Here is a 17,358-nt window from a genome sequence, read left to right as displayed (position 1 = left end):
ATAAAGTACAGGTGGTGTCTCTAAAACCTGGTCACGCGCTGTTTAGCACAAATACATCAATTTTGCTTCATTGTCAGTTTTTACTGATAATTCCATGAGGCTGGCTTTTATTCTTTATCAACTAAACCTTCGGTTCACCAGCCGGAAGGAAACTCCATTCAGCAATTGATTCTGCTTTCCATGAAAAAGCGCGCTTTGTTTATTAAATGACTCTGTCTTTTTATCGTCATGTGCAAATCGCCGCCCTGGCGTAAACTGTTTTGCCATAGCGCATGTAATGAGCGAAATGTCTGATAATTCCACGAGAAGCAATTTATTTGAATTACCATCAGAAAACATAACCCGCCATAGAATTTGACCATGGGCCCGCATCTGTATTCTACGCCAGCTTATTTATATCTATATCGCCGTACATTAACAGATCATTTAGAAGAACCTTAGCAGAAAGTCATGCGTTGAGAATGGTGGTGCCGAGAAGGCTGAATAAGTAGCGTTAAATATATTTTAAATTTCCCAAGGCGACATTGTTCCTGAATTGACACACAGCAAGACGTTACCACAGTTCATCGAAATGGGCTGCAAGTACGGCCCCTGTTTACAATCCCAAGCGTCTTCGCTGTGACATGGCGTTCAATGGAGTCGATTAATGAAGCGCTCGTTGGATTGGAATTTAATGTTGAGTGTTTTTGAAATTCCCTGTGAATATTGAACTGAAGGTAGTGAATTAACAACGTTCTCTATTCAAATCAGAGTTGCTTAGCTCTACGCTTCAATGTGAACCCTTGAAATAGAGGAAGCAGGAACGTCGCAAATTACATAGCAGACCACTTTAACAATCCATTATTGGGGTAAACCAGTAGATCTAAGGTAAGTTATTTATCTTTTATTCTGAGAACTTGCGCATATAGAAGGGTGATGCTTCCCCAGAGACAGAACAGATACCGCTTTTTGTCTGTATTCTTCATAGTTGATGAAAATTCGGGATAAAAGTCAGACATACCTTACGCACTGCGTGTTAATAGAAGGGGAATCTTTATATATTAGTTGATAAAATATAATTAGATACTCAGAGCAAGTTATAGGTTTCAATAGTGATAAACATGTACAGTATAACCCCGTCCCATTTCAGACATTACAGTTTCATATATCTTAAGTGCGTGAAGTTGGAAGATAATTTAACATTCGAAAGCCATTATGAATAATATCACGTCTACACATACGTAAAGGTTTGCCCGATCTACAGCGGCCTTTGACGCGAGTTTACTTGATGCTGAATGTACGCCTTTTAGGTGTGCTTTTTTTACTAACAAAAGAACCTGTTTTATTGACAAATACCACTATGAATTATTCCAAATTACTGAATCAAAATTCAATTACTTTTTGTCAATAACGCGCAGAATGGGCAAATTAGCTGCTAGAGTGACCCGCAATGACTTTGCTTACAATAATTATTTTGTATGCCCGAACTGCTTGAGCGAGCATTATTAGAAAGGCCGTTATGTAAAACTACCACGATATATAGATAATATACATTGATTAACTGGTGTGACCTGGCGCTACACTAAATAAACATTGTAGTAGCCGGTCACCAAGAACGGCTATACACAGGTGTGGGCAGTATGGTGTATGATGTGTTAGTCGACCGTGATTTACTGATTTTTGATAATGGTTAGTACATGTACGGTGTAAATGCATCTGTACTGCTAAGTAAGAGAGAACAGTACAGTACAGTGATTGTACGTTAAATCCCTATACACAATTCATATTTACATTGGTTAACTTTTCAAGTGCATATAATGTGTAAGGTGACTAAGCGTAAGTGGATACTTGTTTTTTCCTCTATCGTGGCTTCTCCCTGAAATAATATATCTGAGTCCTTAATGTTTTGATAAACAATGAATATCCCGTGCTGCTTATTTCACAAAAGTTCAAGTTAAAGTTCAGCCTGGTTTACAATGCACATTATTCCACTTTAGAATCTGCGTAAATCGTTATTTTTTCAACTTCTTTTATCAATTTTGTTATCACGTACTATTTATATGTACGTGGGAATGGCATTAAACCCTTGTTGGCCGACTTTAATAATATTGATGTTATCTTTCCATTTTCGCGCAGTAGGATAAAAGATAAATTAGCGGAGATAAGTGTTTTCTTGTTATTATAATATAACTTCTAAATATAGTACTAAATGTCCTTAAAGTCAGGGCTAAGATAAAGACAACCCTGCAAAACGTGATGAAAATAATATGGAATTCACGTAACGTGTTCTTCCACTGGCAAGGTATACGAAGTTATGCCAATTTACCAGCATTCGACGACGTAAGGCTCGGGCATTGAATGCCTTTGGTACTAAAGAACCGTGTGAAATATCATGTTAATTTAATCCAACGGGCTTTGTAACGTGACATAAACTTGACATGGACTTTACTGGCCGTATGAGAAGAAAACGGTGCTGGCTAGTTTGACCTCTGGCCAAATAATTCCCACTCCTGTGTGGTCCATTCATTGCTTTATTGTACCATAGGCACGTCATTCTAGTGCATGCAGTGTCGAAGCTCTTACATGTATATACTGGCGAAAAGACAAGACATGGCCCATATACTTACCCGGGTTCACGAATGTAGGAGAGTCTGAAATAACTGTTACAAATTATCGTTGACCATAAACAGCCGGTAGGCCGTATGGCAGAATGTGGGGCAACCTTTTTTATCTGGTTATTCCATAGAACTGGGACCCATCATTCAAGGATAAACTTATGAAAAAGAGGAGTTTCGCAGCCACTCATCGTCATGACGAGATTTTGTGGTGCTTTCCTGTAGGCGTACAATGCATCTTGTGTAAACAGGCTGCCTCCCATTGTATATCGCAGATATTTTAAGCTCACATTTTACTGGATTGGTGATATAAACTATTACATGATGCCTGTGGGATTTTATGTGCTGCAAAATACCGCGAGGTAAAAACATTACCCAAGTGACCCAAGAGTGAGGTGAGCCACTGCGATTGATTTCAACCGTGTTTGAATAGCATTTTGTCTGTTATTGCCACCGAAGTCGCCGTATGTTTTCACAGCTAAAAGGGGCGATTTTAAAGTACAGCCACGCGTTTCTTCGTTAACCTCTCGCCTGGTTTTTCCGAGTTAACGAGCTGGTTGTAAAATTGCCCTGACCTCTCTCTCTTATAGGCCTTCAAAGTCGGTGAGTATATGATTATCTTTTTCAGTTGCCGTACTGGACATTTCGTATAGCAGTGCAATTTTCTAAGAGATTCACATTGCAATTATGTGACTGTGGATTTTCTTTTTTTCACAGGCTGTCAATTTTCATGAGAACAGCACACATGACCGAAGAAAGAAATAATCCAATCCAAGATTTTTCTCAAACAGTATTAGATATGGGTAAAATTTCGAAAATTATAAGCGTTTAATTAATTTTTTCACTTGCTTCTAGGTCGCTTCTATCTTCATAGAGAGTTCTGCATAGACCTTTAGCTGTTGCAAGTGTGGTTAGTTAATACACTGCGATATATTGATATACAGACATGTTTATTCCGGTGAACAGTTAAGAGAGGAGTTTGGCTTAGCGATGCCCAGTAATTAAGCCTGCAGGTAGATGATTCAAAACACCTGTAAACGATGTCAATCACCTTGCAGAATGAAGGAAACTCTCTACATTATATTCTGCTCGCCGTGAGTCATCCCTTAATCAACAAAAAACATTTATTTTTGTGTGTGGGATTACTGCGAGATTGGAAAATTGGAAATTAGTGGCGTAATTCTGTTAAAAGAGGATCGCGCATGTGATTGCTCATGTTTTTTGTACTTGACAATCAATAATCTCGTGTTTCAATATTTTCCAGTCACTTTTTGAAAAATAAAACACACGAACATCCGTCTCATTGCTAAATTACTCTTAATCGTATTGAATATTGAGGTCTAGGGACGCAAATTATCACACATATTGCGAGAAGTCGGCATTAATACCGCGATCATCACACAATTTTTGCGGATAATCTGCTGTACTATGTATTAATTTCCCCAAGGAAATTACGGAAATTTTCTCGAATTGCTAATGGAATTGCACCCAGATTTTTTTTCAGTTGAACTTCACTCATTGGTTTCCGGCACATTTTCCATTTGTTCTCGATGGCGGGTTAGGGATAGTTGTCAATGCGATCGGTGCGTCGGTCTATACTGGGTCATCTCTCGTTCTGACATTCAAACAAATTGAGCCATCAGATCTGTAAGTGATCGAATCATGTTTCTCATTTAGAAGATGATGTGGCATAGATTGATTCATTCTATGCCAAGAGACCGTCCGTAGCACCGCGAGTTTCAGAGATTTCTGGAAGCTAACACACCAGTACCGGCGTAACGTGACAGAGAGTCCCTAATGATAAAGAGTCCGCTTCCCATCCATTTGTACAGGTAAGCCCCACCCTAGATTTTGGCCCACTTAGGTCAGGCTTCCCCTAACCATTATAACTAAATGGAGGGCGGACTTTCAGTTACACAAACCTCAGTGTCCTTACACCGTCGTGCCTTTGTTGTGTTACTAGGAACGGCAGAAGCATGATGGCAATAGAAATTGGTGCCAAGAAATCTCTGAGACTCGGGGCGATCGTTGAATGTCGTGAATGATGTCAGATACCAGCATACATGTCACTAACTAAAGATGGAAGTGAGACATTGACTTGGGTCTCTAGACAGCAAAATCGTTAATGTTTGATTTTGTCTGAATATCTTTTGAAAGAAAACCAAGCTGGATGAAGAACTGCCCAGCTAGGGCCAACCCAGCAATCTGAGAACACTGATATACATGTAGCTTTTTGTTATTAACATAAATAGAAGCTACAACTGCTTAGCACATTTTAATAATAATAGTAATAATAATTTATTGAGCATGGAAATCTTTTTACATTTAAAGGCTCTCTAACTGCTAGGTATTTTATATTATATATACATTTTAGCACTTAAAACTATTTCTTTTGATTGCGGCAGTGTCACTTTTAAGTACACTGACACTAGATCTAAACTGCATCTCCTTTTATCGTTATGTTTCGTCTAATGCGTGTAAAACAATTTACCGGTATGTCGTGAAAAGTAATGAGAGCTCGAATCAGCTAGTTATCTCAGCGGCGAGCAATTCACAGAAGTTCGTGGATTTTGATTAGTCAGTTAGTGTTAAAAGGGCACTGGTAAAGCTTTAGATCATGCGTTAAGCACAGAACTGTTACAGGTTTTGAAAATTCAGCCAAGATTCCCCACTGATATGAACAAGACTATCAGGTCGGAATGGCTTTTTTTTTGTTCCTATCATCAAGACTGCAAGTCTTTAGTTATTGCGCATGATTTTAAAAGCACATCATACATCCCAATAGTATATGCCCTCATGGAAATTGTTGCCGGATATTTTAATGTCATGAGACATCATGCGCATTAATGGAACCAAAAAATGGCCTTGATTAGATAATCGTGTGATTACAGCATGGTATTTCAGTTTACGTCATAGCAGTAAGGAGGGAAGGCAACGTGTAATCTCGTTGATTATTTCTGAAACCGTATCCGGAAAACTTTTACACTGAATATTGTTAGCACCAATATATACAGTATATAAATATACAGTATATACGACTACGTTCGATTAGTTATACCATTACATGCGCTTATGGCTTTAAACCACAGAGTATTGAGGCACTTGCACAATGCATCATTGCGCCATCATATAAATGTATATTATATGGAGGATGCAGTATTTTTATTTCCGTGTCTCATGCGTTGCAAATAATATAACATGGATATAAAACCATTGTGTATTGCAACTAAAGGAAGGCATTCATTACACAAAACAATAAACTTAAACATATCGCGATGGCTGTGATAAACACCATCCGTTCACATCAATTATATGATGCAAATGCAAGTACTAACGTCGAAGCCTAATTAACAATTTAGCTCGTTTCGTTCGTTGATCTCCTTTTGATTAGCATCTTCCGTTAGCTGTGCAGCTTTTCATTTCTCTAAATTAACTGGCGTGTAGCGGCTTTGACTAACACGTTTGCGCTTGAATCATAGTCACGTAAGATAACAGAAACTCTGCACAACTACATTAGTGATATTACAACTGTGGGGAACATAGCCAAAACATGATAAAGTTGAACTATGATTTCCAGCAAATTCAGTTCAATCTGACTGAATGATAAACCGAATTACCTAAGTCGTTCAAAACATTGCCAGCAAAGCAAGGAGTTGGAACTTTGGGTCATGAACATTGTATATATCTTCAACCAAATTAACCATCAAATGTTTCAATATTTTAAAGATCAGAAGCGAAGCTTGTTCAAAAGAAAACTTTCCTTTTTCACCGGTAGACGCCCTTTTTTATTAGCAAGACTAGTAATGAGTGCTTCGACCAGTCGGCAAGCTGAGTTATCAGCATGGGTTTCTTGAGGGGCCGGTAAGCACCAAAACTCCCACCGATTTACAAGCTCAAGAACGTGAAAAGCAAAGCCCGCAAGATTTACAGAACCACCTAGCAAAGGTCACCGATGGTGGCCAAGTGTCTGAGGGATTTATGAATATCAGTATATCTCAATATGGCGTCACAAAGGTAGGGAAAATGTTAGCTGAAGTGGTAAACATGAAAGGGTGGGGAATATCCGACACAGTAACACAGTGGATTGAAATGTTACGAAAATTAACACTGAAGGGATTGGTTTCTTATGTGAACACTAACTGGATGATGTGTGCTTATAAGTTTATATTGGAAGGAGAGGACTGAGATTTCACATTTTTTGGCATTATTCCTTGGGATCCCGTTTTGATGATAAAAGACGTTCGACTGTGCAACTAAACAAATAATGACATAAAACATCATGTTAATAATACTGGCATACTATAAAACAACAAAAATATATATTATAGGTCTCTTTATGGCTACATATCTAGAGCATTTGATGTAATATAAGTTGGATGCCGAAAAAAGATGCAAAATATTTCTCAAGAGAGCCAATTTCAAAGTGCCTCTTCATCAAATAATCTATGAGTAGTCTGAAGAGCTCTTCATGGTGTTTAAATGCGCAAAATGTCGCTATCTGTACCCCGTGCCATATAGAAGGAATTATGAAGAGAGTATAACTAATGACTATGTTATTGCATCATAAAGAAAAATAAAAGTGTATTTATAACTGTTTGAAGTGTGGCAAATGAAATATGAATAATGGATAAAGAATGGTAGCCTGGCCTTTTTTACATTTATTTCACATATATTTCACATATACCAGGTATGGATTGCATGACGAAATGCTTTCAAGTTTTCAACTTTAAATTAGTGCGCCTATATATTGTCGGCTATAAAAATAAGGAAACCGTATTGCGCAAACAGATGCCAAAATACACCTTTAATCTTCATAATCTAATAACCGCGTTCGATAAAAGAATAATACCTTCCTCTTCACGCGTTCGCTTTCTCTAAGTAACGGAAACCTGTCACCGGTAATAAGGCTTTAATATTTCAAAAGTGTAGAATGCACGAGGAGAGAGAAGCCCTAAAATTTGCCCTTAGGTTTTGCGCGTCACAACAGCTTAGTTTTTTCTTTATGAAACTTCAGACTCATTTCCGATAAAACTATCGTTCTATGTAAATCGATCCAATTCCGAAGGGACTCTCGCTGAATGCAATCAGATTAACACGCCTCCTCTTGGCGTTGGGCAGAATGCAGAAAAAATGGTGATAATGATAGAACGTTGGGAACAACAGGTGTGTTAATCTGTTCAACTGATTGCACTAAGCTAGAGTCCCTGCAGAGTTGGATCGATCTACGTGGAACGATAGTGTCATTGGAAATGAGCCCTTATTCAGTTATCTAAACCGTTGTAAGCCTTCAGCTGATGGGAACCTGCTGGACTATCCCCACCCCCCCCTACATTGGCACGTGCATGTGTAAATTGCTTTACTGCACATAATCGTGTGCGTATGGTCGTAATAATGAGAGACCGTGCAGATATCCCCGCTACGCGTCGCCACAACCGCACCAGCACAGGAAATAGAACTTCCTGTTTATAGCGTGGGCAATACGATTGTGTCATCGCTATTTATGATTAGGTTTTTTCTCTTTGTACCGCAAAAATGACAAAATATGATGAATGGCCGTTAAAGAAACTAAAAGAAGAACTGAGAAGAAGAAGAAGAGCACGGGTCAGTGGCAGGAAAAAAGATTTAATAGACCGGGCAACCGAGTTACTGGAGTTGCCTCGAACAACATGCCTACTTTTACTGATACGCCAGCTAATGGGGCACCCCACATACACACCCGTGCGCGCGCGCGCGCGCACGCACTCACACTCACCCTGGGATGGTTTTCCAAATCATTATTCAAACTATAACTGTAGCGTCTTTCGGTATTTACGTATCGGCATTTACACTTGCACCTTATCTGATTTGCTTCTTATATAGTCATATATAACACGACGTCTAGTCGATTTTTACATGCAGTTAACATTCAGTGTCATAAAATAAATGTCAGTGCAAATATTCAACCACGTTAGGGAAGTTGTTCACAATGATGTGTTTATAGTTATATCAATTTCGACAATTGTGAGCAATATGATATTTCCCTTCACTCTTTTGTGACATAAATTTTAAAATACTTTTAATGGATTATACTTTCTGATAAACATATGACTAATGAACATATTATTCGTGTCGCTGAAAAGTCTTTTCCGGCGATGATTTATTAGATTGTGTCCGCGTTAATGGTGATTACTCTTGTATTCTTTCAGTGATGTTTGGATAAGAACCCTGCGGCTATGGAACCATTCGCCATCTTGTTCACGGTGCAGGCGCTCTTTTTTCTTACCACCAATGGTAAGTACACCATACACATAAGGTAGACTAATACCCTGAGTATCCTAGCTTAACGAAGGCCGTTAGTCAAACCAACATACTCTTGTCTTCTCTGTCTCATTAAATTGTCAGTTATAGGTGGTTGTGTAGAACAGTGGCGGATTTAGAGGGGGGTCAGGGGGGTTCTGACCCCCACCCCTTCGGTGTCTGAAAAATATATCACACCAATATTCCCATTTTGAGATCAGAATTTTGACTAGCTAATAATAGTTCTAAACCGTACCAAAAGGCATGTTTGCTCTCTAAAACACCAAAAAAAAAAATTCGGGGCCCTTGAGCAGGACCAGAACACAACACCAAGGGGGTGATGGTCGGATCCTGGATCCGCCCCTGTAGAAGACTGACAACGCTAGCATTTGAAAAAACAGGGTGACTGCGACCACACGTGTAGAAAAGATTATGTTCATTGGGTAGATTGCATGATTTGTTCCATCTCTTCCAAACGAGTGGTTTCCCATTGCGCCTTTCGTAATTATCCCAAACGTCTAATAAGCTTTATACGAGAAGTGCATATTCCAAGATAGCGCCACAGTAGGCGAGTGTAAATACGAAGTTATTTTATTAAGGTTAGCAGGTGCAGTTATTACTTACATTTCCTTTTGATGAAAAAAAGCTTCTTCCGCACAATTAGGAGAAGACTGGCTCAGTCTATTCCAGTTAAGAGCCCAGCGATGCGTCATTTCCACATGGTTTCACGAACGCGTGCTTATACTTCCGTGAGGTTCATCCATCGATCTTTTCATATTTAATGAAGTATATGAAGTTCAAATAAAATCATCAGTGCTTCAAGTAATAGCTGCTGTTTCACTCTTGCAAATAGAGAAGCATTTATCATACGCTAGTGGCCCTTAGCAAAATACTAAAATGGCCATGAGCCACAAAAAAACGCAGTTTTGGGCGAGCAACACAGTATAAGCGACAATAGTAGCTCAACTGGTTCAAGTAACAAAAAAGAACATATTTTGAAAATCTGATGAACATCTGTTAGAATTATGAAAAAACTACGTAACTGGTGTATCGAAAGGGTGTGCTGACAAAAAAGGGCGAAGTGTTCAAAGGTATGAGAATTTAGACTATATAGAAAGGAGTAAGCCAGAGGCACAGTGACAGGGTCGGTGAATCTAAAAAAGAAAATTAATCTACTGTTATATGAAGACATGTGGCATTATGGTGATGATAACGTGTATTTGCCTCCTTATGTTTTAAATTCTTGTAGTATGCAGTCCCACAAATTTAAAATGCACTTTTTTCAAGACACGCAGTCGCACGCACCAACATGCTATGCGTAGTACCCATTCCACACACATATTTGTTCACGAGCACTTACACCAAAATATACACTTACATTTAAAACACGAAAACATTTAGACTTTAAAAAAGCTGTCTTTGGTAGTCTAATAATGTTTGAACGGTAAAGAAAGGAAAGACTCCCGTTCTTCCTACCCCATACCAATATTGGGTCATTGAAGAAAAGGTGGTCTGTGTAATCATCCCCAAGATTTCCAGGTGAACGCGGTATGTGCAGTATGCTGGCATTTCCGAGGATTTGTGGGACGTTAATTGGGGTGAAGACCTGTTACTTCAAACTACTTTGACTGTGCACTGCTTGAACCTCAGTGAAATATGGACATGTAGGAGGATGCGTGAGCTAGAATGAATCTTTATCGTTCGTAGATTGCATAGTGATTCAGATGATTCTACTTGTAAATGTCTTGCAATGGACACTTTTTGAATCTTTATGTTGTATCTCATCACATACAGGGTAAACACAGTTTGAATGATACAACGGCGGATCCAGGGGGTACATAGGGCCTACATGTACAGCGGACACGTGCCACCCCCCCCCCCCCCCCACCCCACGCGTTAGGTTTTGGGGTACCCCTCTCTTCCACGTTTCCGTCACAAAAACAAATTAGTAGAACGAGCGAAAAAAAGACGCAGCCAAGCAATTTTCCATCCCTATGTCCTCCATGTGATAGCGTTCATATCGCTCCCTTGGCAGAAGCATTTACTATTTTGCCGCCCCCCCTCCCCGACAAATCCTGTATCCTCCAGTGATATACACAAATTTAAACAAAAAGTCCAACCTATAGATAAATAAAAACAAATAATATAAAGACTCAAATGAAGCAAGATGAAATAAAATGAATCTGAGTCAAAGAAATATAAAATACCGCTTACGCCTAAACAGAATATGTGATAAGCTTTATCTTTAAAATTGATAAAAACTTGAAACGATTCTTCCTTATATCACCAAACATCTTCTTGATGTTATAGATCTACATAAATCTAATTAAAATATTTTGAATTTAGTACTTACCAATTGTAAGTCAATCAGTAAATTCATAAGTTTTCAAAAGTTTATATGGCTTAACATAACTGGCATTATAGTGAGTAATATACCTTCAGTTGCAGGCAGGGTTCCTGCTGAGCAGCAGCTCTACAAGGACTTGATGCAGGGCTATGAGAAGGCTGTCCGACCCGTGGTCAACTCTTCCCATACCGTCCACGTCTCTCTCAAACTGCAGATTATACAGATTGTTGATCTGGTGTGTAATTTTACTTTTTCTTATAGTCAATCAGCTCATTCAGATGAGTATGAAAATTCCGCTGCTTGGGTACCTTTTGTAATTCTGCATTGGAATAGTGATATACTGTGATTCAGTAGAGTGTATTCGTTGCAAAACCACACACACACGCACAAAAAAAAAAAAAAAAATGTATGGACGTAACCTCTGTGTCTTCTTATTTCATTACACATTTACCTGGTTTAGGACGAGAGACAACAGGTTTTAACAACAAAAGTTTCAATCGACCAGGTACGTTACTTATACAAAATCATTTTAAACTTAATTTTATTTCTGTTTGAAGTAGCTTTTTAAAGTAAAGTTAACACTTTAGACCTTTGTGGTAATATTATACACAATCGTCACAACGAAATAGCACCTGCAATGCCTCTTTTATAAAAGAACTGTGATTTATTGTTAGATTGTGTCACAATAAATTAATAGAGTAAGATGAAGCAAACAAGCGACCCAATGACGTTATACAAATGGGCGGAGCTTCACATTGTTTTCTTCCAGTATTGGGTTGACGAGCACCTCAACTGGGACCCGGATGAATATAACGGCGTGAGGAAAATCCGAGTTTCGGCACAAGAAATATGGCTACCGGATACGTTTATATATAACAAGTAAGATATGGCTCTTTTCTGAACAGAAGAACGCAATTTTCTTGAATTGATCTTTTTGAAAAGACGTGATTAAATGAGCTTTCAGGCCAACACCTGCTTTACCTAAGAGGATAACTGTGGACTTCATTTACTACAGTTAAGACCATATCTTTAAAAACCGGGTCCGATTGACTTAAACTATCTTCTCCTCCAGCTCTGTCTCATATTAAGCCCCAGATCTACACCTTGAAATGAACATCTATGTTTTACACCAACATCCTGTTTGTCTTCCAGCGCTGACCAGACCAGCGGCTTCATGAACGGGACCTTTGTCCAGGTGGACTCCAGTGGCCGAGTGTTCTGGCCAGTGCCCATGCAGTTGAAGAGCAGCTGTATGGTAAACAACAACAAAGAATCCAACAAAGTATTGCACCAATTTTTATTAACAGTAGGCGTACTCCTGTAACGTGACGCTGTCGTAACCTTTTTTTTTCAAAAATAGTCTTGATAATAGAGCACTGCCAAACGTTAGTAGACATGGTTTAGTACACGGGGGAGGGGGGGAGGGGAGGGGGGCTTAGTCTCCTTAAGAAATCAGCTGTTTATATGCTCAACAAGGATACAAGTACTTCTTGTACGCATGCGCAGTTCCAATAATATGTTTCACAAAAAAAAAAAAAAAAAAAAAAAAAAAAAAAAAAAAAAAAAAAAAAAAAACTTGCAATCTGACGCAATGGTTCTCAAGAGATTAGCTAATGAACTAGTACCGGTTCTTGAGCAGTGCAGTATGAGCAGTTTAAGGGGAAGGGGGAACTTGATGTAGAAAACGTCTTTCCTGTTCTTTATATATATAACAGTGCAAAGTGACCAGTCGGCCTGTTGGTTTACTGTCAAGTTGAATCTGAATACGTTAAAATGAGCATTTTCTTCCTGTTGAACACGATGAAGCATGTATCTTAACCCCGTTAAAAAGGTCAGACGCCCTTCAAAATTCATTTCCAGAACCTATGCATGAAGATTATAGTTTATGCCAGAGCTTTATACTCCTGCTGCCTCTTCTTCTGTGTTTACTAACGGACGATCCCTGCATCGATGGATGTATGAATTCAGAAATAAATATTATGCATGAAATTCTACTGCGTTGGTATCCAATTTCAGCGATACGTTTTCGGTTTTATATTGTGAAAGGAAATGCACATGTGCGAACAGTGAAACCCCAACAAACGCATAACGTTATTATAACGTTACAGAAATGTTTATATAACAAAATAACGTTATGGTAACGGTATAATACGTTCTGTGTTTGGTGGGACGGCTTTCAACCTTATGCAGACATGTTTTAATGCAGGAATCGTAACATACCTTTTCTTTTGTTTTTATTGCATTGTTGATTTTAATATGTATTGCATGAGATTTGAAAACGTGATAAATTTCTTGAAATTCAAAAACATTAAGTCATATCCGTATTTTTCTCTTTTGTTGTGTATAATCAAAGGCACCTTACTATAATTGTTTTAGTCCTGAAAAATATCGTCAGTAAAAGAAACATAGTTTTACTAATTATAAGGTTACTTTCATTTACCACTTTAATTTTGGACTTTGAAAAAATACTCCATCATTACTCGTTATGAAAGTGGCAAAGTTTCCTTAAATAGGTATTGTCTTTTACATTAATTGCCTACTCTTCAATTCACAATTAATGATTACTAAGCCATCAGATGTGTAGAAACTAACGTTTTATTTACTAACCTGGGTGCAACATGGAATGTTTGGCAGCACGCCTTTATACAGGAACAAATTACAGCTTCATAGGCTCTAGCTGTAAACTCAAGGTGTTTAAAACCGTCACCCGCCTTAATCATTAACACAAGGTTTGAGTTGCTTCTGACAATTTATACAATAAAAATGCATTAAATCAATACTTTACATAGAACATCAGTTAAACTTTTGAAGGGTCGGTTTTCCATCCTTTTTGTTTTGTTTTATTTTTTTTCATTTTTTCTCAAGTTTTCTTGATCCAATTCTTGATAAACTTCAGTTTAAGAATTCTAAATTCACTACACCTCTTGCAATATGGCATTTATTCATGTGAAGATTTGAAACGTTTCAAGCTGATATGGGCTTAGGCTTGCCGCAGACCAGCATACGCTTTATTCTCTCAGGGCCATGTTGCACCCGCCAAGTCCATTTTTCAAAAAGGACCTTCTACAACATCTTCGCTGTAGGGTTCCGAAAACTATTTCCAGGTGGAGGTGAACTATTTCCCCTTCGACGACCAGCTTTGCGTCATCCAGTTTGGCTCCTGGATCTACAGCGCGAAGGTGATCTCGTTCGATATCCCGGAGGACAGCTCCGGCACGGACCTCAGCACCTACGAGGACGACAGCGAGTTTATTCTGAAATCGGTAAAGGTGAAGCACTCTCAGAGCTCTGGCAACGGAGGCCGGCCCGAGGTGCACCCGGATCTGGTTTATATCCTGCACATCCAGCGGCGGTTCTTCTACTACATCTTCAATATCGTCATCCCGTGCGTCATGTTGTCGTCACTGACGTTGTTCACGTTTTGGTTGCCGGCGGCGTCAGGAGAAAAGGTGGCGCTGGGATTGTCGGTGTTTGTGGCTTTCTCCATGTTCATGCTGCGTATAGCGGAGAACGTGCCGGCAACGTCACACTCTGTACCATTGATAAGTAAGCTGAGTCATGAGTTATGTTGCTTTAATAATGTTCATGTTTACGTCTTTGTGTTTGTTTGACAAAATAATGATTTTTTTAATTATCTGAGCATTTTGATATCAAAGAAGATATTTAATGGTTAAAAATATTGGTTAAATATTGGTTTAAAAAATATTGGTTAAATGTACAGCTATGCAACTTGGTTATTGTTAACACACGGAGAGAAGAGTGACACCATGATGTATAAGCTTTAATGGTGATAGATATCATCAAACACAGTAGTCAAGAAGATATATTTTAATATAATTAAAATAAAAGTCGTGTTGCCTTGGAACTGTTCAAATTTTATTCACATTCGTTGCATTTGTGTCGTTTTCAAGGCGTCTACCTAACAACTGTGATGACCATGACGTCAGTATCGGTGATCTTGGGGGTATTAATGATTAATTTGTTTCAAAGAGGAGTCAAAGTCCGGACTGCGCCCAAATGGGTAAAAACTCTCGCACTTACTTATCTTGCGAAATTGCTCCGCATGGAAGGGGATATCCGGGACTTTCGCAGAAAGAACTTAATGAGACTCGTAAGTATACAGATTTTTCTCTAAAAGATGGCACATTTTGCACGTATCAGAATTGTATGAAATTGTGAAAAAGATACTTTTTTCGTGTGACTTGAATAAAATGTGTACCTTTGAAAACTATTTGATTATAAACCGTTAAAGCCATATGATTAATTAAAAACCAAAAAGAGAAAGTTTTACAGCGCTGTAGTTCAGAGGCCCCTATAGTGGATTGATTACTATGCGCCTGTAAAGACGGGTGGAGTGGTCGGAGCTCCTCTTTTGCATTCATTCTCACCTCTGCAGTCTCGAAACTCAAACTGACTCTTGGCCACTTGAAAGACAAGACGCATTTGATTTTTTTCATTGTATTACATCCCGATGCGTAACGTGCGAATGCAGCAATGCAATAACGAATATATTTCATTAAAGAGATCAACACTTTGTTTTTTTCAGATACAGTTATGTAAACTACGTTCACACAATCCTGGGCGAGTTATGAGCATTAAAACCCCATCTAGGCGTTCTTCGATGCGTTCGTCCGGCAACAGTTTTAAGACGACCAGTTGCAACAGTCTACACACCATTCCAAATTCTGATGCGCATGCGTGCTCCACCGGCCAATCAGAGGAGCAGCATATCGGAGGATCAGGAGCTCAAAAGACATTAGACAGGCGATATAGCAAGAAAGATGCTCAGTCACCAAATTCAGATTCAGAAGAGGACGAATCTGGGGAGGCTGTTTGGATTTTACGATCAGAACTAGAGGAATATGAAAAGAAACTGGAAGAGAAACGCGTAAGAAGACAAATGAGGAAACAGCGTCGATTGAGACAGCAGCAACAGCCAAATCAACGATCGTCCATGTATTTGAAACCATCGAGCGCTATGAGTGACATCAACGATAATACAGGCTCCGTTGAGGAGCCGCCTTCAGAAGAACACATCGTCGAAAATATCATCTCTTCTTCTGAGATGCGTTTTATGTACAAAAAGGCGTTCGGTCGACTGATGCGAAAAGAAATAGTTGTCGAGTGGCAGTGCATATCCATAGTGTTGGACCGCTTCATGTTTTGGGTTTATTTGGTTGCCACCATAGCCACTTATATCGTCATATTTGTGGTGGTGGTTTACACAAAACCAAACTTACAAGAAAAGATTTCGCAAATACACGAATATCCGAGTTCGAGATACAGAGATTTTATGGACGGTTGATAAACGTACGCGGCATTGAATCTCCATAATAATGGCTAACCTTCAACAAAGTTTATTACCATAGATCATTAAATGGCATTTACTGCTACTTCTTCCAAAAATAACAGACCTATAATTATACATGTAGATCTGTCGGTACATGAATATATTCATAGATATGAATGTGACATTCCTAAGAAATTAAAGATAATTTAGTTGAAAAATACACAAGGCTAAAAAGGAGCTGCATATGAATATAGATTTTGATGCAAGTAAAGAATACGCACCTTCATGTCTTCCTATGTACATTATTGTCCTTTGTTTGTTTAACATAAATAAAAAATAAAACTTCCGTTGAGTTTTTTATATGTTGCTTTAAACTACACGCATACAACTACTAGTACCATAGAACCATCTTGACAAGCACAGCACGGGAGCAGACTACTCTCTGTTAGAGGCCCTTCCAGCTGTTACAAAATTGGTAGGACTTCGGTCTACATTGTAACGGATATGACAGGGCCTCTCACACAGGTGGGGAGCTGGCCGGAATATCCCTTTCAGATAAAGGCGTGTCTCCATTTTCAGACGAGTCGAGCCATCTCAGACTATCTACTTACAATTACTTCGTTACCTAAAGCAAGTCATAAAGGACGCAAATATCACCTTAACTACGTTTGGGATTAGATCTGATATGTATGATGAGCAAATCACAATACATGCGCTTAGCTAAATTATGTGTCAATATAACATTGTGCATTTTACATAGAAAATTTAGATACGGGAAGCACTTCTTATTAAACTGATCGTCTGAAGAGTGACTAGAACTTTTGGTTTAAAACTGTGCTCAACTGAACGGA

General features: G+C 38.7%; 1 protein-coding gene across 7 annotated transcripts; it reads left to right on the top strand.

Moving 5' to 3' along the window:
* Nucleotides 1–305: 305 nt before the first annotated feature.
* Nucleotides 306–16,849, top strand: LOC106164865 (neuronal acetylcholine receptor subunit alpha-10). 7 transcript variants are annotated; one of them, XM_087018259.1, is made up of 10 exons: nt 306–867; nt 3,312–3,397; nt 8,780–8,864; nt 11,313–11,452; nt 11,678–11,722; nt 11,987–12,096; nt 12,370–12,499; nt 14,301–14,763; nt 15,129–15,328; nt 15,764–16,849. In XM_087018259.1, the coding sequence occupies exons 3-10, from the start codon at nt 8,807–8,809 to the stop codon at nt 16,520–16,522; spliced, it is 1,905 nt and encodes a 634-aa protein (XP_086874385.1). In that variant the 5' UTR covers nt 306–867; nt 3,312–3,397; nt 8,780–8,806; the 3' UTR covers nt 16,523–16,849. The 7 variants fall into 7 exon arrangements, with proteins under 7 accessions (XP_086874385.1, XP_086874384.1, XP_086874388.1 ...); XM_087018258.1 differs by lacking the exon at nt 3,312–3,397 and having other exon boundaries at nt 307–867; XM_087018262.1 differs by lacking the exon at nt 3,312–3,397 and having other exon boundaries at nt 308–867; nt 14,322–14,763.
* Nucleotides 16,850–17,358: the final 509 nt, after the last annotated feature.

This window comes from Lingula anatina, chromosome 7, assembly GCF_051362555.1.
Source record: "Lingula anatina isolate TDL-2025a chromosome 7, LinAna3.0, whole genome shotgun sequence".
Lineage (NCBI taxonomy): Eukaryota > Metazoa > Brachiopoda > Lingulata > Lingulida > Lingulidae > Lingula > Lingula anatina.
This window is presented reverse-complemented; position numbering and strand designations above follow the sequence as displayed.

What these genes read in the sequence shown, in the direction of transcription:
- LOC106164865 (XM_087018259.1), top strand. Translation starts at nt 8,807, where the DNA reads ATGGAACCATTCGCCATCTTGTTCACGGTGCAGGCGCTCTTTTTTCTT. An exon ending in CTTTTTTCTTACCACCAATG is followed by an intron (nt 8,865 to 11,312) that starts GTAAGTACACCA and finishes ATATACCTTCAG; the next exon opens with TTGCAGGCAGGGTTCCTGCT. An exon ending in GATACGTTTATATATAACAA is followed by an intron (nt 12,097 to 12,369) that starts GTAAGATATGGC and finishes TTTGTCTTCCAG; the next exon opens with CGCTGACCAGACCAGCGGCT.